Source organism: Elgaria multicarinata, chromosome 2, assembly GCF_023053635.1.
Source record: "Elgaria multicarinata webbii isolate HBS135686 ecotype San Diego chromosome 2, rElgMul1.1.pri, whole genome shotgun sequence".
Lineage (NCBI taxonomy): Eukaryota > Metazoa > Chordata > Lepidosauria > Squamata > Anguidae > Elgaria > Elgaria multicarinata.
The window spans coordinates 173,705,937-173,730,917 of NC_086172.1; the positions used below are offsets into that span (position 1 = coordinate 173,705,937).

General features: G+C 47.1%; 2 protein-coding genes across 2 annotated transcripts in view; one reads left to right on the forward strand and one right to left on the reverse strand.

Moving 5' to 3' along the window:
- Positions 1–1,983, reverse strand: part of MNAT1 (MNAT1 component of CDK activating kinase) — a 168,686-nt gene extending 166,703 nt beyond the window's left edge. The window contains exon 1 of the mRNA XM_063118222.1: positions 1,844–1,983. Coding sequence (XP_062974292.1) covers positions 1,844–1,932 — 89 coding nt within the window. The 5' untranslated portion in view covers positions 1,933–1,983. The remainder of the gene's footprint in view (positions 1–1,843) is intronic.
- A 7,112-nt stretch (positions 1,984–9,095) lies between these two features.
- SIX4 (SIX homeobox 4) overlaps positions 9,096–24,981 on the forward strand; it is a 30,133-nt gene continuing 14,247 nt past the window's right edge. Inside the window, exons 1-2 of the mRNA XM_063115835.1 lie at positions 9,096–9,194; positions 9,297–10,018. Of these exons, the coding sequence (XP_062971905.1) occupies positions 9,096–9,194; positions 9,297–10,018 (821 nt within the window). The remainder of the gene's footprint in view (positions 9,195–9,296; positions 10,019–24,981) is intronic.

Genomic DNA, 24,981 nt, shown 5'->3' on the forward strand with positions numbered 1-24,981 from the left:
CTACACCTTACTTTAATGCCTATAACCATTTTTAAATCTATTTAGAAGATTTAGACATGCCAGCCAAGCATTTGCCAGCCAAGCATGCTGGGAATTGTAGGCCTTTTTTCTATCTCAACATGCATAGGATTGCAGCCTTAGGTTGCAATCCCAGATATTTAACTCAAGGGATCTTACTTTTAAGCAAACATGTATGGAATTATGCTGTCAAAAGACACTAGGAATGTACTGATGCACAAGGAGCCCAACCAGACAAGCACAAAAGCATTGACAAGCTCCATTTTATTGCCAAAAAAAAACCACCATTCCTAGGTGGCCCCCACCAACAGCATCCCTCTCTAAGATGTAATCTGCTCAAGAGCTTTTCAAGCTTGGTCTCAGTCTTGAAGGAACATGTGAAGCAAAATAGTTAAGTTTCTGTCCATGTGCAAACACACCATCCCGCCAATCACACACAGCCATTTTCCCACTCCACAACCAGGAGTCATGTGTGACTATCGGACATCCCAGGGCAGCAAAGCTTTCCCTTTAGAAGTTAACCATGGGGTCATCTCCATCACTATTTTGCTAGTCCACCACACCCACAGTGGGAAAATGAAGCATTCTGAATTTTGCAATAAAGGAACAACGCACCTTAAAAACAAATGGATTTTTTATAACCAAGCTTTTGTGGAATTAGAGTCCACTTCATCAGATGGATGAAGTTGACAGGTAGGTGTGTGTGTACTTATAAATATGAAAATAAATAACAAATTGTAACCAGCAGAGCCAACTGGCCATGAAATGCAAAAAAGTACAACCTGTCACAATAATAAATCTGTCAGCATTTAAGGTGAGACAACCCTCTTGGGTATTTCTGCTGCAACAAACTGATATGACTAACCCTATGGAAGACATTTACACAGAAGAGGAATATTATTTGCAATGCTTAAAACCAAGCTGAGGCTTAGCCTTCAGGTTTCCTAGAAAATGAGAAACATTAACAACTGCATCTCCTTAAGTGGACAGTATTCAGAAAAGCTTTTGTCAAAACAAATTTGTTAGCTTTTAAGGCTCCACAAGACTTTGTTGTTTTTGTTGTAACAGACTAACATGGCTAGTCTCCAGAAAGCAGACCTCTGTGCACCTGCAGAATGCATTTCCATTTCATCCCTGCAATGCACCTCCATTTCCCTGTAACGGGGTGGGGGGGGGGAGAGACATCCTCAGATCAAGAGTGTGGCTTCCATGCAGACAGCTATTGGGCGGTATAAAAATGTAATAAATAAATAAAATAAAAAGACTGAGTTCAGATGACACACTAATCAATTGGAGGGGCGGGGCGGGTAGTAGGAAGAGAATAGGAAACAACCTTTGATTAGCCTGTCGTCCAAACTCAGCCAAAACGTCCTAAAACTCCCAGCATTCCCCAGCCAGCCTGTAGGTCCTTTTTCTGTCTAAATGTGCATAAGATTAGATGTGCATCAACGTGCATAAGATGCAAACCTATGCACACTTCTCCAGGAGTAAATCCCATTGAACTCAACAGCACTTACTTCTGAGGAGGCATGCATAGGATTGCACTGTAAATTTATTTATTTATTTATTTATTTATTTATTACATTTTTATACCGCCCAATAGCCGAAGCTCTCTGGGCGGTTCACAAAAAAATCAAGGATGGGGGTGACTTGTGACCCTCAGGATACTGTTGGATTGCAACTCCCATCACCCTCTGGCTAGGGCGATGGGTGATGCAGTCCAAACACATCTGGAGCACCCTGGGTTGCCCACCCCACCCAGCCACCCCGCTCTAAATGAGTTCACCACTTCTCTGCTGCGCCCGCCCAAGCCAGCAGCACTTACAGCGTGTGCCCGCAGACGTTGACCATCAGCTTGAGGGAGGGGTTCCTGTACTTGGTGGTCTTGCACCGGGGACAGCCCTGGTCGTCCATGGCGAACGGCTTCCTGTCAGAGCCGCCGCCAGCTCCCCGCTTAGGCAGTCCCGGCTGCAACGAAGCTCTGCTCACCTCCTGAGTGCAGCGTCCCTCCGCAAACAGCGACCGTCTGGGTCTCAGGCTGCGAAATAATCGTTCCGCTTAGGAAGGGGGGGGGGGAGAAAAGAAAGTAGGTGTGAATCTCCTGTCGTTTGCTGCGAAATCGTTAACTTCTTCACGTGTATACTGAGAAAGGAGATGGGGGTGGGTCGGGGCGAGGTGGGGGAAGGGGAGACTAAGGGAACTTGGAAAGGAAAGGGGGAATGGATGACTTGCCCAAGTTGCAGAGAGTACCATAAAGTAGGGCGACTATGGCAGGATCTACATTACTGCTTATAATGGTTTATAAGGGTTATGACAACTGTTCAGGCCCAGAACACATTACATATACTGGTTTAAAAGTGTTATATCCTGCTTGGTGTAGATTGCCCCCCTATGAAAAGGAGGACAGGGCTCCTGTATCTTTAACAGTAATGTAGAAAGGGGAATTGCAGCAGGTGTCAATTGAAGTGGGTGAAATTCCCTCTTCATCACAACAGTTAAAGCTACATTAGCTATAGTAAAGTGGCCAGATACAAAAGACGGCAGGGCTTCTGCAGCTTTAACTGTGTTGATGAAGAGAGCATTCCACCCTCTTCAATTGACACCTGCTGAAATTCCCTTTTCTACATTACAGTTAAAGATACAGGACCCTGTCCTCCTTTTCATATGGTCACCCTACCATAAAGTGCTTAAAGCTGAATGAGAAGCGCAATGTTATGCTGGTTTATTCAGGAGTAATATAAGAACATAAGTGCCATGCTGGATCAGACCCATCTAGTCCAGCACTCTGTTCGCACAGTGGCCAAATAGCCATCGACAAGGGATAAACAAGCAGGACATGGTGCAACAGCACCCTTCCGCCCATGTTCCCCAGCAACTGGTGCACACGGGCTTATTGCCTCGAATACTAGAGATAGCACACAACTATCAGGGCTAGTAGCCATTTGCCTCCAGGAATTTATCCAACCCCCTTTCAAAGCCATCCAGATTGGTGTCCATCACTACATCTTGTGGTAGTGAGTTCCATAATTTAACTATGTGCTGTGTGAAGAACTACTTCCTTTTATTTGTACTGGATCTCCCACCAATCACTTTCAAGGGATGACCCCGCGTTCTAGTATTTTGAGACAGGGGAGAGAAATGTCTCCCTATCCACATTCTGCATACCATGCATAATTTTGTACACCTCTATCAGCCCTTGCCCCGAGGAGTTTACAATTTGGCATTGTGAACTGCCCAGAGAACTTCAGCTATTGGGCGGTATAAAAATGTAATAAATAAATAAATAAAATTAGACAAAGAAGGCAGCATGGCGGGGAGAGACCTCACAGAACTTAATAAAGATGTAGCCAGCCATGCCATGCTATGCCATGTTTTTACTCAGAGGCAAGCCCCACTGTCTTCAATGGGACTTAATCTCAGGTAAGTGTGTAAAGTAGGGTGACCATATGCAAAGGAGGACAGGCCTCCTGTATCTTTAACAGTTGTATTGAAAAAGGAATTTCAGCAGGTATCATTTGTACATATGGAGAACCTGGTGAAATTTCCTCTTTGTCACAACAGTTAAAGCTGCAGGTGCCCTGCCCTCTTTTAAATCTGGTCACTCTAGTATAGCTCCTGCAGCTTTAACTGTGGTGATGAAGAGGGAATTTCACCAGGTTCTCCATATATACAAATAACAACTGATGAAATTCCCTTTTCTATGTAACAGTTAAAGATACAGGAGCCCTGTCCTCCTTTTCATATGGTCACTCTATGTAAAGGATTGCAGCCGTACAGGACAAATGTATGCATATTTACTTAGAAATAAATCCCACTACATTCAGCAGGGTTTACTCCATTTTAAGCCTCTTTGGGAGAGGACAGCAGCCTATACCTGGAAGTAATCCCCATTGAACTCAATGGTAATTACTTCTCAGTAGACATGTATAAGATTTCACTATTGGTATTAGACTTCTCACACAATAGACCCTTCATATTATAAAGCAGCCTTCTCCAACCTGGGCCCTGCCAGATGTTTTGGACTTCAGCTCCCATGAGCCCCAGACAGAATGGCCAATGGTAAGGAATATTTGGAGTTATAGTCCAAAACATCTGGAGTGCACCAGGTTGGGTAAGGCTGTTTAGCCATTATTTCAGTATGCTCTCTCATAGCCACAGCCTGATTTTATGCAGATTTACTTACATGTAAACCCCAGTGATTTCAATAGCATCCAAATGTATGTCCATATGGATGACAGCATTAGTTGTTGATTACTGGGCCAGAATTACAGAGTTGTTGTAGGGACAAAACAGCACAGGCATGTGAAACTCCCCTTGTGCCCTGAAGTCTTGATTTCAAAGGGTTTAGGCCCAATTATGTGCACAGGATTGCCTTGCACAGTTACAACCTATGCACTTTCTTGGGAGGAAACTCCATTCACACCACTGGAATTTATTTCCAAGTCAACATTCGTAAGCTCAGGCTCAATTCTATGCACATGTATTTTGGAGTAAGGAAACTCCATTGATGTAACTGGGACTTACTTCTGAGTAAACATGCATAGCCTCAGAGTGCACGAGTGCAATTATTAAGGGTATGATCCAATGCATGTTTAGACAGAAAAAAGTCCTACAATTGCCAGCATGACTGGCTGGAGGGATGCTGGGAGTTGTAGTTTTTTCTGCCCAAACATGCATAGGATTTTGTCCTAAATTTATTTTATTTATTTGTTGCATTTCTATACCACCCAGTAGCTGAAGCTCTCTGGGCAGTTCACAAAAATTAAGTGTAGTGATAAAGGGCAAAGACAATGGTTGTGCAGATATTACTGTGAGGCTAAGTTAATTTAGTAAAGTCATTCATTCATTCAGGATATTCTACAACAAGCAGGATATAACACTTTGAAACAGTTGTCAATACCGTTATAAACCAGTACTGTAGATCCTATATTCATGTCTCTTTGCTGCGATTAGGACTGCAACGGTCCTGTGCATAAGTTTACTTGGAAATAAGCCCTACTGGGTTCAATAGGGTTTATCCCCAAACTAAGATCAGGCTGATGGAGGTTTTGTGTGTGTTTAAAATCACAGGATCCAGTTCAGCACAAGGTAAGCACTTTCTAAAGTTCTGTTAGCCCCAATGGGAAAAAGTTAAGCATATGTTCACCTCTCCCATTGTAATCATAGACCACTCCTATGCACGTTTACTAGGAAGTATAGCCAACTAAGTTCAACAGGCTTACTCACAGGAACATAGAAAACTGTCTTACACCAGATCAGACTAGATCCATCTAGTTCAGGACTATCCTAAACACACTGGCTGAGTTCCACCGACACACTAATCAATGGTTGTTTCCCATTCTGTTCACCCCTCCCCCAGTTGGTGTTGTCCAAACTCAGCCACTAACTTCAAACGCTACTCTTTCCCAGCTCTGCCTGGAGATGACGGATCTGAACCTGGGACCTTTTTCACGCAAAGCAGGTACTCTTACTTAACAGGCCAACCCTACCCATCTTCAGTTGGAAGTAAATCCCACTAAATTAAGTCCCAATGTAAGGTTGTATCCAATGATAGTCAAATTTAAGTCCCATTCATTTCAATGAGTCTCTTTCAACATTGGATACAACTTTAAGAGTGCATTGCATCCTAGCCTGGGGCGGGAAGTTATTTGCTCTGAAATCCTATGCATGTTTACTCAGAAGTAAACCCATTGCATTCAATGGATTTTACTCCCACATAAGTGTGCATAGGATTGCAGAATTAGAATAGCATCTCCCAAAGCCCTAGTGAACCACTATGGCTGTAATCCTATGTACACCTACCTGGGAATAGGTGTGTATTGGATTACTTTTGAGGAGATGCACATATAAGAATGTACTGGAACCCTGTAAAATGTTATTCCGCGGCCCTGAGCCAAGTTAACCCCTGCTCTAGTCTATAGGTGAGGGAGGTTCACAAGGTGAACAAGTGGGTAATGCTTGGGTTTTAAAATATTGTAAAATTAAACCAAAGGCTGGAGGCCACTCTGATGCACAGATTTACTTGGAAGTAAATCCTCCTGCATTCCATGGGATTTCCTCCCATATTGTTTAGGATCAGACCAGTGTGTAGTGCGTTTAAATCACAGAAGCCTTAAAAAGCGACAGCATGTTATTGGGTTAGCCACACTGGAATTTGGGTGGATTAAGATTAAACACATAGGCAAGGTCAGTAGCAAATCTTAAATCCAAATGCTCCGATTTAACTGGTTTGTCAAGTGCAACCCACATGACACAGTCGGTAAATGACACCTTTCCCTTCCAGCTTGGGTTAGTATTCAATGTTAGTCCTACATTGAGTAGACCCATTGAAATGAGTGAGGCTTACATCATGACTAACAAATCCCATTCATTTCAATGAGTCTCTTCTACTAGGACTAACTTTGGATATTACCTTTGGTATCCATTCGCTGGGTTCTCAGTCACATCCTAAGCATATTTCCTCCAAATAAATCCTGCTGATTTCAGTGGGAATTTACTCCCAAGTAAATCAGTTTAGGATTGCAGCAGCTTGTGACACTTCCGCCCTTCAATCGATTATTATTTCACCTTGAAGCAACAATGGAGGGAAAGGTGGGTGGGAGGGATACTCATCTTCAAAAATGTGTATTTATGAAGATTTGTGTTTTCCTGAATAACAGTGAAAAGAGCTAGAGTGGAAGAGACTTATGGGAGATCAGCTTAGAGTAAAATAACTTTCTCGGGCTGAGATCCATGAATCCGCTAAGACCCTGAGGTTCCACTGAGAGCAATGCCTGAGACGTGGCTCTGTTGGCGAGAAATCCGCAAAATTCCCGTGGATCTGTTGGATAAATCCAGACTACTGAATTGCGAGTCGAAGGATAAAATATCTACAATAAGAGGAATTGGTGGCTTCTGTTATATAGCCGTTAAAAAACACACACCTGAAAAGCGCTTTACACAATCTGTAGAGTGCAAGGTTTGCTCGGAAGTCCTGTGTCGCTCAATTTAATGGGATTTACTTCTAAGGAAATTAACAGAGGTTTTCAGATCTAATATGGTTTGGCATTCCAAGCCGGGTGGCTTTTGATTCCGATTCACGAAGTCCTGGCTTCGACGTGATGGGCCAGCCGAAAAAAGGGCCAGCCACTGTGTTTGTGAGTGTTCCGAAATCAATTAAAGGGTCTTCTAAAGAACGCCAGAAGTAGTCCCAAAAGAAAGAACCGTCTCAACAAAGGGACACTTGCAAAACAATATCTGAGTATGCCATGGCTGTTGTTTTCTGCCACTTCTGGGTGTCACTTTCGAGAAGCTCTCGTTCGTTAGCCCCGATCTCAGCCACGTCTACTCGGACGTAAATTCCACTGAATTCAGCCGGACTTTCTCCCAAGTAAATAGACATAAAGCCGGCGCCTTCCAAGTTCATCTGATGTATGTTTACTTAGTCGTCAACTTGACAATCCTGTAGACACTTACCTGGCTGGGACTAAGACCCTTTGAACCCGGTGGGGCTTACTTCTGAGTAGACATGCAGAGGATTCCGTTCTAAGTCCCATTGGCTGCACAGGACTGTAATCGGGCCGCGCAAGAATGCAGCCTGATCCTAAACCTGATTACTCAGAAGCGTACAGCCAAGAAAGCGTCTTTGGGATTGCAACTTTAATCCATCCGGAGAATCTACACAAAAGACTTGGAGCAGCAAATAGAAGTCAAATGCAACATAGCATGTAAAGCGTTATGTGAGTCACCGCCATTCAACCGTGCACGGCTGAAGAGATCCCCCCTCGTGTACTGAAATGGGTGGATTTCTCTTGCCTCACTCGCTGTGTTGCATCAAGACGATCTCGTCGCTTGCATTTGCCATCTTACTGGTCTTCGGGGCAGAACGGTCCTTTGGTTCGTATAGGAGCGTGCACATTAATATATAAGTAACAGTGCAAGCTTATGCATAGTTACTCTAAAGTTAGTCCCACTGAGTTCAATGGGGCTTATTCCCAGATAAGCATGCACAGGGCTGCAACTTAAAGCGGCAATCCTATGCCCACTTAGCTGGAAGCCATAAACTCCATTGAACTCAATGTAAACCTGCCCAGGGCTGCACTGTCAGTGTGGCTAAATTACAGCTTTATCCAGGAATCGGAGCTTGCTTTCAAGTAAATACGCTCGGGCTATCACACTTCTATAGGTGTTTACCCAAAATATTTAGGGCGGAAGTGTGCATACAGCTAATCCCGTATTTTAGCCTGTTAATGTCTATTAAGAAGTAATTCCCATAGAGTTCAACGAGGCTTTTGGGATATATAGGATTGCAACCTTAACCGAGTAGTCAGCCAACGGGGTACTTGGTGTTCACTGCACCCCATGCTGGTGATCCATTCAAAATCCAGTGTTCTCTAACTTCAGTCCAATTGATTTCAATGGGTCTCCTCTAACTAGGGCTAGCCTTTCTTTGAAAAGTTTTGCTTTATGAATGCACAGCGTGGAAAAAACGGGAGGAGGGAAGCCAGCCAGCCATCGATTTAGTTTCCAGCTTCCCTCCGATCCCGGGGACAGAAAGACAACAACACGCCAGACCTGCAGGTAGAGGTGTTTTCACATTTAAAGGAGGGAGGAAGTCGTGTGGAGCGTGGATGGATTGGGGGAGAGGGGGAGGAGTTGATTGACAGTTTCTATAAGAACTCCGGATCCTCCGCCCCCTCCGTGTGAGCCGGCCAATCCGAGAGCCCGCCCGGATCCAGCAGGCTGCTTGTACCATGAAGAACATGTAGCAGGCGAGAGAGAAGCTTTGGAGAAGTCACGTTGGGGGGGAAAAAAAGAAAGAAAGGGAGGGAGGGAGAGAGGGCGGGGGAGGGAAGCGACCGCGATCCGTTTACACTAGTTTTGCTAGAACAAGCTGTCTTAATGGTTCCTGCGTGGCGGCGAGGAAACCTGATCGGCTGAACGCCAGCCGGGCGGCGGTGCTGGAGGAGGAGCAGGAGGGGGTGTGCGTGTGCGTGCACTTTCCCGGAGGGGGGGTGTCGAGGAGGAGGAGGGGGGAGAGCAGGGGGAAAAAAAAAACGCCACCCACCCAACTCCAAACCAAAACAAGCGGGGGGAAAATGTCTTCTGCCTCTCCCACCACCACGCTCCCCGGCGTGGTGGCGGCGATCAAGCAAGAAAACGTGCTGGAAATGCTCTCCGGCGGCGCGTCGGAGAAGGTAAGCCGGGGAGGCTCGGCTCCCGCGCCGCCTCCTGCCCTCGCCGCTGCTCCTTTTGCACGGAAGGAGGAAGAAGAGGAAGAGGAGGACGACGACGACGAGGAGGAGGAAGCCGCCGCCGCCTGCGCCGCGGATCAGGTCCTGCTCCACGCGGAACTTCTGGTTAGGAGCCACCACCACGCCGCCGCCGCCGCCGCTTCGTCTCCCTTGTCTTCGGCGTCCTCCTCCTCCTCCTCTTCCTCGCCGCCGTCGGCGTCCTCCTCGCCCCAGGCGCTGCTCGCCTTCTCGCCGGACCACGTCGCGTGCGTGTGCGAGGCGCTGCAGCAAGGCGGGAACCTGGACCGCCTGGCCCGGTTCTTGTGGTCGCTGCCCCAGAGCGACCTGCTACGTGGCAACGAGAGCCTGCTGAAAGCCCGCGCGCTGGTGGCCTTCCACCAGGGGCTCTACGGCGAGCTCTACGGCATCCTGGAGAGCCACAGCTTCGCCGCCGCCAACCACCCGCTGCTGCAGGAGCTGTGGTACAAGGCGCGCTACACCGAGGCGGAGCGGGCCCGCGGGCGGCCGCTGGGCGCCGTCGACAAGTACCGGCTGCGCAGGAAGTTCCCGCTGCCGCGCACCATCTGGGACGGCGAGGAGACGGTGTACTGCTTCAAGGAGAAGTCGCGCAACGCCCTCAAGGAGCTCTACAAGCAGAACCGCTACCCGTCGCCCGCCGAGAAGCGCAACCTGGCCAAGATCACCGGCCTCTCGCTCACGCAGGTCAGCAACTGGTTCAAGAACCGGCGGCAGCGGGATCGCAACCCCTCCGAGCCGCAGTCCAAAAGGTGAGCGCCGCCGCCGCCGCCGCCGCCGGGAAGCTTTCACGCCGAGGGGAGCAGGCGCGCGCGCTCGCTCGCGAGAGGGTCTGGGGGTCTGCGCGCCCGCGCCGCTTTGGCGGGGGAGACAAAGGCGCCCCTGGATTGCCTTGGGGGTATGTTGGGGGTCTGCCTCGGCGTCGAGGGCAAGGAAGTCGGCACATGGACAGGGGCGGTGTAATATGTTCTTACTTTGCAGGTTCTCGAGTTTTAAGCCCCGGTATTAAAAGGCTGTGACTTGGCGCAAAGTTCCCCGCTTGCTGAGTTTGGTACCTCCACTCCTTGGCCCCTTCTTCCTGCCCCCCCCCTTTGTACCTCTCATCTATGACCTTCCCTTCTCCCCCATCTTTCCTGCCCCCCCCCCCCAGCCATGTCTGTCTGATTTCTCTTCTCCTGCCTTCAGCCTCTCCATCATACTTCTGTCTTTTGCTTGGTTTGGCTTGCTTATCTCCCCCACCCCTCCATTGGTTCCACCCACACCCCATATTGGCCCCTAACGTTGCCTGGCTCTGAACAGCTGTTGAGACTGTTCAAAGTGCTGTTCATACATCCTCAATAAGCCTCACAACAGTCCTGTAATGTAGGACATCATCATCATCATCATTATTATTATTATTATTTATTGGCCTCTTGCTTACTGTGAAAGTTGGAGCTGAGAGAACAGTGGTCTGCCCTAGGCCACCCAGTGAGTTTGTAGCCAGGGTAGGATTTGAACTGGGGGCTTCCCAGCTCACATGGTTAGCCTTTCTCTCAAAATCTTGCTCTGCTTTGCTGTCCCGCCCTTATTTCTTCTCCTTCCTCCTCCTCCCACCTTCTCCTGCTTTGTTTCTCTCCCCCCCCCCCAAACTGCCTCTTAACACCTTGCCCATTTCTAGCTCTTCCTGTTCCCCTCTGCTCTTGTCTGGCTTTCTCACTCCCCCTCCCACGCCCCCCTTCTCTTGCCTGGCTTTCATTCCTTGACAAACATGGCGTTTACCTTCCAGAGCCCTTTCCCCCTGTCTGATTCCTACCATCTCCAGTGCTTACTTCTCTGGCAGTAGTAGCAAGAGTCTGCCTGCCCCCCCCCAACACAGCTCCCCCATCACTTTCATCCTGTGCTCAAGCCTACCAAGTCTCTCTCCCCCCCCCAGCTTTTTTCTTCCTCATGACCTTCCCTTTCTCCCCACAACCTTCAAAAATCTCTGCCTGGGGGGATGCCTTCCCAGGCTCACACAGGTCTTCCCCTTTAACCCGCAGGAGTTCTTTGTCGATTCCTCCTGGAATCATTTTTGTGCACATGGTTCCCCATCTTTCTCGGCAAAAAACACACATAAACAATTTAACACCCACCCAAGGGGTGCAGGTTTCCCCACAACTCCTGCTCCTAAGCACCAAATTCCCATGTCCCCCTAAAGGTTCCTGCAACCTTATGACCGATTTCTCCACAACACCGACCAGACTTTTAAAACCTTTTTGTTTTTCATCAGAAGTCCCCCCCCCCCAAAAAAAAACTTTTATTGCCCTGAGGTTGGACATTTCTCCAGATCTGCAGATCCTCTCCCCAGCTTGCTCATACAATAGGGGAGATAATTTTTCCTTTTTCCTTTTACTCCCTGCATCTGGCCTCCCTGATATGCTCCGTCAATACACGCACAAACACACGCATGTGTATGTTGTTTTCTGTTTTCTCTCCTATCCGTCTCTCCACTTGTAGAGAGACTGAGGAGACTTTCGTCTCATTTTATTTGACAGCGTTAATCATTTGCTCAGGTTTGATGTGGAGGATCGGGTGTGTGTGCGGGGGGGGGGGGGAGAAACATGAAGCATGGTGCTTGGCTGGAGAGTTCTCTATTCTCCCCCCCACCCCCCAATTGCTTGCTCACCCTCTTGTTGTGAAACTTGATTCTGCGCTGATCCAGATCAGGTTTCATTTCCCCAGAAGACAGGAACAAGGACTTGCCCCAGCCATGATCCCAAACAGCCCCTGGCCTCAAAAGCTCCCAGGACAGATCCCCTTTTAGCTGGCCTCTAATCTGGAGTGGGGGAGTAAGTGTGTGTGTGTGTGTGTGTGTGTGTGTGTGTAGTGGTGTTTTGCAACCATACTTCTGGGAAATTGCATTGTTCACTTTTACATAGTTTCCCCTGTATTCCCTCTCTCCTTCCTAGCAGAAATATACTGGAGTATTCCTAATTTCATAAACGTTAGGGTCAAAAAACCATTCTTTCGCTGGATCCTACAAAGTGGTGGGGCCTAGGGGAGACTCTGCTACTGATCCCCCTCCCTAGTATTCAACTGCCCGGAAGCAGCCAGGTGAAGTGATCTGCCTGCCTGCACAAGACACATTCCAACCCCCCCCCACACACACACACCGCTTTCACCCCGCCCGATCCTTTTCGGAGGGACTGACTGGCTGAGTGAAGGCAAGAAAAATTGTGTATATGTGTGTGTTTTTCAGCCTCAAGGCCCCCTCTTCAAGCAAGGGCAGGGTTGTGCTGAGACAGTCCCTTTAGATCCTTGGAACACATACATCAAAGCCGTAAATGGGGGTGGGCAGAGGGGGGGGGTGCAAAACGGGAGGTCTAGTCAGCAAACTGCGGGCCAGAAGGTGTGGGAGAGTGAGGTGGGTGTGGAAGTTTGGACATGCTACAATTCCTGCAGGGTGAGTTTTTTTGTTGCAGGGGGGATGTTGCTGGTGATGTATGCAAGTTGCCCTCTGGAGTTTATCCGGCTCTTCCTCTGGTGGTTAAAACCAAGATTAAAATCCTGGGTGTCTGCCCTGCTGAAGGGAAGAAAGAAGCATCTTGGGTTCTTTTCTTCCTTTCGAAGTACTCGGGAACAAACTTAAACAAAGCCAAGGTGTGCTACGGTTGAGGTGCATCAAACGCTTTATTTATTTTCCAAAAGGATTATGTAGTACATGCAAATAAATGTTTAATGCGCCTTGCTTGAAAACCTGTTTGATATGGGTATGTGTTGTGGCAGGATCGTGACGGCGATGATTCACGGCAGCCGGTGTCATCGCCTTATTAATCAAAACGTTTAAATGACCCTGTGCCATTTAGGGGGGCTGGGGACCAGCCACCCACGCCCCACCTTGTCTCAGATCACACTAGATGACCAGTCCTATAACTCCCCCCACTCACTGATACAACGCACAGATCTATTGTTATCACAAACAATTCAACCAGCTTATGTGTCGTGCCAAAGGCAGAGTTCTTTTTTGCTTTCACAACAACGACGCTTGATCCTTTGCCTATATTGATAAAGTTTTATAGATCTGAGATAAAAAAAGAAACCCCAACTAATATTCTTAAAACATGTTACTTCTTTGCAGTCTTTCCTCGTCCCTCCTGCAATCTCTTTATTCATTTTGTCCTTTTTGTCCCCTTCCAAGGACCTCTGAGCAGCATACATGGTTTCTCTCCCCCCACCCCTTAACCTTGCAACAACCCTTTGAGGTGGGCTGGGATAGTTAGTCACTGACAAAGGCAGTGACTAGCCCAAAGTCACTCAAGGATCTTCATGGCAAGTGAGGAATTAAAGCTGGGTCTTTCCGGTCCCAGTAGGACAGACTTAACCACAACACCACACTGGCTTTCTTTGCCTTCCCCTTGCAGAAATCTGAAATGAAGCCCCTGTAATTGTCTAAGAATAGACTGCTTTCAGCTGTTAGCAACGTTGGTTGTGGCATTATGCACCCTCCTGGAGTGCAGTCGGTGTGCTGTTCCCGGACTGTCTTCTTTCCGGGAGGAGATATATCGATGCAATATTCTTATTTTGCAATGTATTAATTAATGCTTAAATTTAATTCACATAAACATGGGTTAACTTTCTTCTACGGTGTCTTCCAGACTTTCACAAATCTCTTTTTTTCTCTCTCTTCCTTGGATCCTTTCCAGAAATAATGGTTTGTTGGGCCCATGAGTAGGATATCAGGACTATAAAATGCTCTGAGTTCCCCAACCTGGTGCTCCCCAGATGCATCAGACTACACATTCCAGGGCTGGAGGGCACCATGTTAGGGAATACTGGTTTAGACTGAAAGAGAGTGATTGAAAATAAACAATCAGATCCCCTTCCTTATTTGCAGGGATGTGTGATCTTCCCCTCCCCTGCTGCTGAAGCTGCAATAACTTTGGGGAGCTCTTTTTCTCACTTCCCAGTGTGCTGTTTTTCCTTCCCTTGGGAAGTATATGGCTTGGCAGAAGCTAACACCTTTTGGCCTTGCTCTCATAGTGGTGCCAAATTCATCTCTTCAAAAAGCTGCCCACAGACTTTTGTGTCTGTGAACCACCACCACCATATGGCATGGCTCGCTGATCTGGGTCTTGTTTTACTGCACATGGCTTGATGTCCATCATCCATATACCACGTTCAAGACCTTCCTGTTCTCCATCAGTCCTATTGGAGAAGGGACTCAGCTCAATGGAAGAACATATACTTTGAATGTGGAAAGTCCCACATTTAGATCTCAGTGTCTCCAGACAGGACTGAGAAAGACTCATCAACATGAGATAGACGCTAAGGTAGGACATGGGAGAGGGCTTTCTCTGTGGTGGCACCCCGGCTGTGGAGTGCCCTCCCACTGGAGGCCTGACTGACACCGGCACTGGCTTCATTTCGGTGCCGGGTTAAGAGATAGCTTTTTAACAAAGCCTTTAATGGCTAAATCCACCAGCCTGCACACCGTCTTGTTTTAATTAGATTTTACTGTTTTAAAAAATCATATTGGTTTTAACATATTAATGGTTTAAAATGGTATATTTATTCTATTTTATATGTATGATTTTATCAGTACGCTGCCCTGAGATCCTTGTGATATAGGGAGAGATATAAACAAACAAAATAAATATCTGAAACCATGGAGAGCCACTGCCCGTGTGCCACAAAACATAATCAAACCAGATAATGCTTTTGGTGAGTCCAAAGTATGCATCTGCCAGAAAGGCTGCCCAACATGTCTCTGAATGATTTAGTGGTCTAGTTTGACCTCCTTGCAGTTGGCCTATGTTGGGGGTGGGCAGTTCTGCCATATCTCTGCATCAGATGCGATGTTCCCTCACTCACATGGTAGAGTCACAAAATAATGTTTCCACTCCGAGAGTCACAAAATAATGTTTCCACCCCGAGAGGAGGTTGTCCATTGTCTCTCTGTGAGGGAGGCACATATCAGTGACTCATGCAGGTTCAAAAGCAGCCTCTTGGTATGCAACGTTTGCACACTAATGCTAAACCCAAACCATGTTGGGGGATAATAGCTTCCAGTTTTTAGTTCTGCTGTCGGAAGTCTGAGAAATACTGACCTACAGAGGAAATTAAGAGGCAGTAAAAAGAAAAGAAAAAATACGTGTCCCCAAATGATTCACCACTAAAGGTCCTGGGCAAGGTCCGTAAGCGCGTGGTTGCGGGCCAGCTCCAGACACTCTTGGATGAGACTGATTAGCTGGATCCATTTCAGTCGGGTTTCAGGCCTGGTTTTGGCACAGAAACAGCCTTGGTCGCCCTGTATGATGACCTGTGTCGGGAGAAAGAAGGGGGAGTGTGACTCCGTTGATTCTCCTTGATCTCTCAGCGGCTTTCGATACCATCGACCATGGTATCCTTCTAGAACGTCTGGCTCAGTTGGGAGTGGGAGGCACTGCACTGCATTGCAGTGGTTCCGCTCTTACTTGGGGGTCGACTCCAGAAGGTGGTGCTTGGGGGGCATTGCTCGGCCCTGTGGACTCTCCAGTATGGGGGTCTGCAGGGGTCTTGTCCCCCATGCTGTTTAACATATACATGAAACCATTGTGTGCGGTCATCCAGAATTTTGGAGTGCGTTGTCATCAGTACGCTGATGACACGCAGCTCTACTCCTTTTCATCTTCATCAGGTGAGGCTGTTGATATGCCGAACCGGTGCCTGGCTGCAACAATGGACTGGATGAGGGATAATAAACTGAAACACAATCCAGACAAGACAGAGATGCTGCTGGTGGGTGGTTCTTCTGACCGGATGTGGGGTGTTCAACCGGTTCTGGATGGGGTTGCACTCCTCCTGAAGGAGCAGGTTCGTAGCTTCGGGGTTCTCCTAGAACCATCTCTGTCCCTTGAGGCTCAGGTGGCCTCAGTGGCACGGAGTGCCTCCTACCAACTTCGATTGGTGGCCCAGCTACGCCCCTATCTGGACAGGGATAACTTAGCTTCAGTTGTCCATACTCTGGTAACCTCCAAATTAGATTACTGCAATACCCTCCAAATTAGATTACTGCAATGCCCTCTACATGGGGCAGCCTTTGAAGACAGTTTGGAAGCTGCAGTTTGTGCAAAATGCAGCAGCCAGATTGATAATTGGAACAAGGAGGTTCGAACATATAACACCAATTCTGGCCCACTTGCATTGGCTGCCTATAAGTTTCAGAGCCCAATTCAAGGTGCTGGTTTTAACCTATAAAGCTCTACATGGCTTGGGACCACAATACCTGATGGAATGCCTCTCCCGACATAGAATAGCAGAGTTGGAAGGGGCCTACAAGGCCATCGAGTCCAACCCCCACCCTAAAGCATCCCTGACAGATTGTTGTCCAGCTGCCTCTTGAAGGCCTCTAGTGTGGGAGAGCCCACAACCTCCCTAGGTAACTGATTCCATTGTCGTACTGCTCTAACAGTCAGGAAGTTTTTCCTGATGTCCAGCTGGAATCTGGCTTCCTTTAACTTGAGCCCATTATTCCGTGTCCTGCACTCTGGGAGGATCGAGAAGAGATCCTGGCCCTCCTCTGTGTGACAACCTTTTAAGTATTTGAAGAGTGCTCTCATGTCTCCCCTCCATCTTCTCTTCTCCAGGCTAAACATGCCCAGTTCTTTCAGTCTCTCTTCATAGGGCTTTGTTTCCAGACCCCTGATCATCCTGGTTGCCCTCCTCTGAACACGCTCCAGCTTGTCTGCGTCCTTCTTGAATTGTGGAGCCCAGAACTGGACGCAATACTCTAGATGAGGCCTAACCAGGGCCGAATAGAGAGGAACCAGTACCTCATGTGATTTGGAAGCTATGCTTCTATTAATGCAGCCCAAAATAGCATTTGCCTTTCTTGCAGCCATATCGCACTGTTGGCTCATATTCAGCTTGCGATCTACAACAATTCCAAGATCCTTCTCATTTGTAGTATTGCTGAGCCAAGTATCCCCCATCTTGTAACTGTGCCTTTGGTTTCTATTTCCTAAATGTAGAACTTGGCATTTATCCCTATTAAATTTCATTCTGTTGTTTTCAGCCCAACACTCCAGCCTATCAAGATCACTTTGAAGTTTGTTTCTGTCTTCCAGGATATTAGCTATCCCACTCAATTTTGTGTCATCTGCAAATTTGATAAGCGTTCCCTGCACCTCCTCGTCCAAATCATTAATAAAAATGTTGAAGAGCACTGGGCCCAGGACTGAGCCCTGCGGTACCCCACTCGTTGCCTCTCCCCAGTTTGAGAAGGTTCCATTGATAAGTACTCTTTGAGACCGATTCTGTAGCCAACTGTGAATCCACCTAATAGTTGTTCCTGACCTTTTGAATGAATCTACCCGTACTCTGTGCTCAACATCTGAGGTCCTCCTCCAAGTGCCTACTCCGAGGGAAGCCCCGAGGATAGCAAGAAGGGAGAGGGCCTTCTCGGTGGTGCCCCCCCCCCGACTGTGGAATGATCTCCCCGATGAGGCTCGCCTGGTGCCAACACTTATCTTTTAGGCGTCTGGTCAAGACTTTTCTCTTCTCCCAGCCATTTAACCCCATTTAACAGTGCTAAGTTTGTTTTTTAACGGACCCCCAGAACTGTTGTTTTTAAATGGATACCGTTGTTTTTATGTTTTTAAATTTTGTATACTTTTAATGTTTACTGTTTTTAACTTTCGTATACCAAAATGGGGCAGTATATAAATGTAACAAATAAATAAATAAATGCACCTAAGGATTATCCCAGGGAAATGGAGGGATCGTCCCTGCCTGCTCCCGGGATCCCCTGTGTGTCATTTGGATGCACAGGGATGATCCCGGGATAAATGGCTGGTGTAGACAGCTATGCTTCTATTAATGCAGCCCAAAATAGCATTGGCCTTTCTTGCAGCCCTATCGCACTGTTGGCTCCTATTCAGCTTGCGATCTACAACAATTCCAAGATCCTTCTCGTTTGTAGTATTGCTGAGCCAAGTATCCCCCATCTTGTAACTGTGCCTCTGGCATCCTTGCTTTGTAGGATTAACAAGCAACCATACCGAGGCACCTGACAGATACAGTGCTAGTAGATCAATGATTTTCAGTGTAGCACATGCAAGAAACATCTAACGCTGCCTTACACATACTAATATAGAGGAACACTGGTCAATCCCCCTGTTACTTCCACCAAATGTGGCAGCTCACTCTTCACTACACAATCCACCGCCAGTACGTGAAAGACCCCACGTAGGTGGTTCCAGCACTTACTAAAGCTGCTACCATAAACCTACATCCTTTTATTTAACGTACTCTTTTAACCTGAGGTTAAAACCTAAGGTCATTAGGCATAAGATAAGTAGATCAGAGGTACAGGTATGGTAAACAAAGGTATGAAATATTTTTTTTATTAAAAAGAAATGGAACAAGACCGCTTATGATTTATGGCTATTGTTACTTTAGAACAAGGCTTCTGTGTTGTTAGTCTTATCACTAATCAGGTTATAAACGTGTCAGTTCCAAACCTAAGCAAATTCCCCTGGCGAGTTCCAGGCCTGGCAATGAGGGCTTGAGATGTAGTTGTTCTCCTCGTAAGTTTTCACTTAGGACCTCTCATGCAGTTCACCAGGCTTCCCTTGAAGTCTTCATCTGGTTGGGTAGCCTGCTCTGTTTTCCAACCTCCTCCACCACCTCTTCCTGAAGGCTGCTTTTGTAGGGTGACCCTATGAAAAGGAGGACAGGGCTCCTGTATCTTTAACAGTTGTATTGAAAAGGAAATTTCAGCAGGTGTCATTTGTATATATGGGGAATCTGGGGAAATTTCCTCTTCATCACAGCAGTTAAAGCTGCAGGTGCCCTGCCCTCTTTTAAATCTGGTCACTCTAGTATAGCTCCTGCAGCTTTAACTGTTGTGATGAAGGAAGAATTTCACCAGGTTCTCTATATATACAAATGCCACCTGCTGAAATCCCCATTTCTATGCAACTGTTAAAGATACAGGAGCCCTGTCCTCCTTTTCATATGGTCACCCTAGCTTTTGGAGTCTTCCGTTCTGTACATGCTGACCTTGTGCTTCTGCCTTGCCTGCTTCCAACTTGGCTTCCCAGTCTAGCTGGTGGCTTCCTCAGGCTTTCAGCCTCTCCTGAAGACAGGGTCCTGTTGACACTGCCCCGTCAGCTTGGCCACGGTGCTTTGGCCGTTGGTCACCTGGATTGGATTATTGCAAGGCGCTGTCCTTAGGCCTAGTCCAGAAGCCGCAGCTTTTGCAGAATGTAGGGTGAGCATATGAAAAGGAGGACAGGGCTCCTGTATCTTTAACAGTTGTATTGAAAAGGAAATTTCAGCAGGTGTCTTTTGTATATGTGGGGAGTCTGGGGTTCATCACAGCAGTTAAAGCTGCAGGTGCCCTGCCGTCTTTTAAATCTGGCCACTCTAGTATAGCTCCTGCAGCTTTAACTGTGGTGATGAAGAGGAAATTTCACCAGGTTCTCCATATATACAAATGACACCTGCTGAAACTCCCTTTTCTATGCAACTGTTAAAGTTACAGGAGCCCTTTCCTCCTTTGCATGTGGTCACCCTATGCAGGAGCCTTGCCCTCTTTTGTATCTGGCTGCTGTAGTATAGCTAGATGAAGAGGGGATTTCACCAGGTGCTGCATGAATCCAAATGACACCTGCTGAAATTCCTTTTTCTATGCAACTGTTAAAGATACAGGAGCCCAGTCCTCCTTTCCATAGGGTCACCCTAGCAGAATGTAGCTGTGAAGCTGCTAACAGGGGCTGCTTTTTGGCAGCATGTTGCACCTCTGCTGAAAGAGCTGTACTCTGTGCAGATAAGCTACCCGGTGTCCCGTAGCAGGCTCTAGATACAGTGGCGTTCAGGTTATAACTGAGTTAGTTTAAGTCCAGGCAGAGGTCAGAGCAAGAGGTAAAATAGTCAGGTACATTACATAGTCCAGACGCAGAGCCATTAGGCAGTCCAAAAGGTCAGGAAATAGGGCATAAGACACAGTTCAGGATACAGGGCAGGATGGACCAAATGGTTCCAACGCTGGCTGATATCGAATGACGGCTTTTAAGCCTGCTGGAACCCACCCAGAGCTCAGCTGCAGTAATCAGAGCTCTCCTTTCAGAGCCCTACTCCTGAGGAGTCACTTTCTTCCGAGGAGACCTTTTCTGCAGGCGAGTTCAGTTGCACAGGAGCCCTATTTGCCTGTAGCTTGACGCAACGATGCTCCCAGGGGCAGAGTCCATTTCTCCTGACAGGGATGGTCCTGCAGCCACCTCCCCCAAGGGCTCAGGCTCCTGTGGGTCTGATGGCGGTCCCTGGTCTGGGGTGCCCTGAGCTTCTGGGGCCTCTATAGATCCTCCTCTGAGGAGGGCTGCTCAAGTAGGTGCATGACGCCGGGCCACATTTAAGGGTCTGTTGTGAATATATAAAGCCCTAAGGAACTTGGGACCAGGTTGCCTTAGGAAACGCTTCACCCCTTATACCCCCGCCTGGTCCTTGCAGTCCTAGACCAAGTCAGACCCTTGGTCCATCTAGCCCAGTGGTTCCCAAACTTTTTCAGGTAACCGCCCCCTTGGTTCCACAAACTCATGCCCAGTGCCCCCTGTATGCAGCCCCTTTAAATGGGAAGCACACGCCACAGCCTTGCCGAGGGAGGGAGGGAGGGAAAAGAGAGCGAACGCCTCTGTTTTGCAGCCGGCGTGGCGGGGCACACCAAGCAGGGTATGTCTCTTCATTAGCGTTTTGGTGCTTTTGAAACATTTCAATTCATCATTAAAAGGACACTTCTTAAACAGTATTAATACACGTGTGGATTCTTCCCCTATATGGCTTGGGACCAAACTACTTTCTCCCATAAAAATGTCCCTGGGTTTTAAGACCTTCTGGAGATGTGCTTCTCGGAAAAGACCACCTCGAGCGCCCCTCTGCTGCCCCTTTGCCTCTTAGCGTCCCCCTATGCAATCCCCCCCCCCCAAGGGGGCAGTACCGCCCACTTTGGGAACCACTGATCTAGCCCAATGTTGTCGACACTAACTGGCAGCAAGGGCTCTCCAGGGTTTCAGGCAGGAGTTTTTACAGCTCTACCTGGGTATGCCGGGGATCGAACCTGGGACCTTCTGCATGCAAAGCAGATGCTCTTCCACTGAGCTACGACCCCCTCCCCCTCATGCTCCTGAGGTTCACCTCAGTAAGAGTACCTGCAATAGAGGATTTAGTGTTGCAGCCTCTGGAACACACTTCCCATGAAGGGCCACCTCTTCATGCATGCATTCCCTGCAGGGTGACCCAGCCAGTGTGGTTATAGTTGCTGTGTGTTTATTGTTTTATTTTGGGTTTTTATCTTCCGTTAACCATTTTGATAGCTCAGTGGAACTAATAGTACTAATAGTAAGAAACCACGTGTGGTGTAGTGGTTAAAGTGTCGGACTGGGAGTCGGGAGATCCGGGTTCTAGCCCCCACTCGGCCATGGAAACCCACTGGGGGACTTTGGGCCAGTCACAGATTCTCAGCCCAACCTACCTCACAGGGTTGTTGTTGTGAGGATACAATGGAGAGGAGGAGGATTATGTACGCCGCCTTGGGTTCCTTGGAGAAAAAAAGGTGGGATATAAATCAGTAATAATAATGATATTGCTCCTCTGATTCAGTGGGCAGTGGTAAATTTGGAAGTGCGGGGGCTCATCATGACAGACTTCATAGCCACGCCCCCAAGGAGAGTCCAAAAATGAAGGCAGCTGGGTTGACACATATCAACAAAGGAGTTCTAGCTGTTTTCATCTCAACCCGGAGCAGGTCTTTTGTAAAGCTAATGGGTCTTAATTGCCCATTCAAAGTCAAGACTCCCCAAAATACTTTGGCATCAGAAAAAGGAACAATAGAGTGTTGCTAGTAAAAAAAACATGGGGGGATCTACACTACTGCTTTGAAAACGTTTTGAAAACTGTATATGCAGTGTGTCCTGGGCCCCAACAGTTGTCAAAACTGTTATAAAGAGCTTTAAAGCAGTAGTGTAGATCCTGCCCTACTAGTGTGAAGGTTGCAGCTAAGCTCAGAAGGAACAGGGAAGTCTAATAGGGACCAGCAGGTGACGTTATCAACCCTGCTCATAAAAAAGTGCAGGTGCTTCCTCCCATCCAGCTATTTTTATTTATTTATATATTTATTGCATTTTGATACCGCCCAATAGCCGAAGCTCTCTGGGAAGTTTACAAAAATTAAAACCGTAAAAACCATTCAAAATATAAAACAAACAGTATTATAAAGCATAATATAAAATACAATATAAAAAACACAGCCGGGATCAAACCAACCAGCAATGCATAAATTAATACAGATTTAAAATACAAAGTTAAAACAGCAAAGTTAAAATTAGGTTGCTAGGCTGTTAAAATGCTGAGAAAATAAAGAGGTCTTCAGCTGGCGTCTAAAAGAGTATATTGTAGGTGCCAGGTGGGCCTCTTTAGGGAGCTCATTCCACAGCTGGGGTGCATTGAAAGCAGGGTATTGAACCTGCAACCTTCTGCATGTATAGCATGTACTCTGCCCTGGAGGTCTGGTCAGTCAGATAATCTCAGGCCACAATCCTATATCCGCTTTCCTGGGAGTAAGCCTGATTGAGCTCAGGGAGACTTACTTCAAAGGAGACATGTACAGAATTGCAGCGTCCAGTTTGTTGATTTAGAGCAGTGGTTCCCAAAGTGGGCGGTACTGCCCGCTTGGGGGCGGTGGATTGCATAGGGGGACGCTAAGAGGCAAGGGGGCAGCAGGGGGGACGCTAAGAGGCAAAGGGGCAGCAGGGGGGCGCTCGAGGTGGTCTTTTCCAAGAAGCACATCTCCAGAAGGTCTTAAAACCCAGGGACATTTTTATGGGAGAAGGTAGTTTGGTCCCAAGCCATATAGGGGAAGAATCCACAATGTATTAATACTGTTTAAGAAGTGTCCTTTTAATGATGAATTGAAATGTTTCAAAAGCACCAAAACGCTAATGAAGAGACATACCCTGCTTGGTGTGCCCCGCCACGCCGGCTGCAAAACAGAGGCGTTCGCTTTCTTTTCCCTCCCTCCCTCGGCAAGGCTGTGGCGTGTGCTTCCCATTTAAAGGGGCTGCATGCCGAGGGCACTGGGCATGAGTTTGTGGAACCAAGGGGCGGTTACCTGAAAAAGTTTGGGAACCACTGATTTAGAAGCACTATACTGGCTCAGAGTGCAAGATCTCTCGGGTTCGACCTGTAAGCATTAAAAGGGGAATAGACAAATTGGGGTTCCAGCATTTAATAGATACGTACATCAGTTATTTGATTTCTTTTAAAAGTTTGATCGACTAAAACGGTGCTGTGATTAATTGGGCAGAAGAATGTTTAAATAAAGGAATTATTGTTTTAAATGTAATTGCTTATGAAAACCCGCAAATGACAAGCAATGGTGTGAAAAAGGCACCCCTTCCCTTCACCCCTCTTTCCTAGCAGGGAATGCCTCTTCCAAGATGCTTGCTACGAGCGTGTGCATCATCCAAAAAAAAGGGAAATACGCTTCCTGCTTCAGAAACAATATTTTCCCCTATGCAAATTTAATTAGTCAACGGAAACCTGTATGATGATTTGATTTGATTTTTTTTTTAAAGTGAGTTGTAGCCTGAAGTGAAATGCATGTCTGGGCTTGGCTGATCCTTTAGCAAACAGGAGGTGAGGTAGACCCACATTTGCCATTCATGCAATGCCTAATTAATTTACTGCCTTAGATGATTATTTTGGGTTTGGGGTTTGTTTGTTTGTTTTTGAAGGGCTTGCCAGGTCTACTTCGCTTTTCACTGGACCCCTAAGGTCTACCAACCAGAGCCAGGTGCAAAATAGTGACTCAGGCAGGTGGACAAATGCTAAGAATTAAGCGGCAGGATGCTTCTGAGGACACACTCAGCCCAGGAATTTGTGATCAGTACCAGAATCAAGCTTGCAAGTTCTTCCATACAGAAAAACATTCCTGGTTTCCCCCAAGCGTTCTTTTTCAGCAACTTAATTTGCTAGCGTTAAGAGAATTGGGAGTCTACTGAATTGCTAATCTACTGTAAATCACCTGAACATCTACCAGTACAATCCTGATCTATTTTTTACCCACCACTGGGCTGGATAAATTCAGTGGGGACGGGTCTATCAATTACTGCGATGGTTAAATGAAACCTGCATGCTTAGAGACAGTAATACCTCTGAATACCAGCTGCTTGGAGGTGAGCGTAAACAGCTTGAGAAGGCTATTGCCTTTATGACTTGCTTGCATGTAGGAAACAGAACGTTGGACTTCAGGACTGATTTATTTATTTATTTATTTAGAATATTTATATACCGCTCCCCCATTGAAAACTTTCGGAGCGGTGTACAAGGTAAAATGAAAATAAAAACAGAATAAAACAGTTAAAACAAAATTTAAAAAGAAGCAAAAACAGAAATCCAAGGCTGCATGTTAAAGAAAGGCTTCTTGGAATAAAGATGTTTTCAGGAGGCGCCGAAAGGAGTACAAGGTTGGTGCCTGCCTGACCTCCAGAGGCAGGGAGTTCCACAGGAGGGGGGCCACTACACTGAAGGCTCTTCCCCTGGTGGATTCCAATCGGAGGATGGATCTATGTGGAACCACCAGGAGCAGGCCCTCGGATGACCTCAGTGATCGGGCAGGTTGGTAAGGGAGAAGGCGCTCTCTCAGGTATCCTGGTCCCAAGTTGTTTAGGGCTTTGTACACAAGTACAAGAACCTTAAACTTGGCCCGGTAGTGAATAGGAAG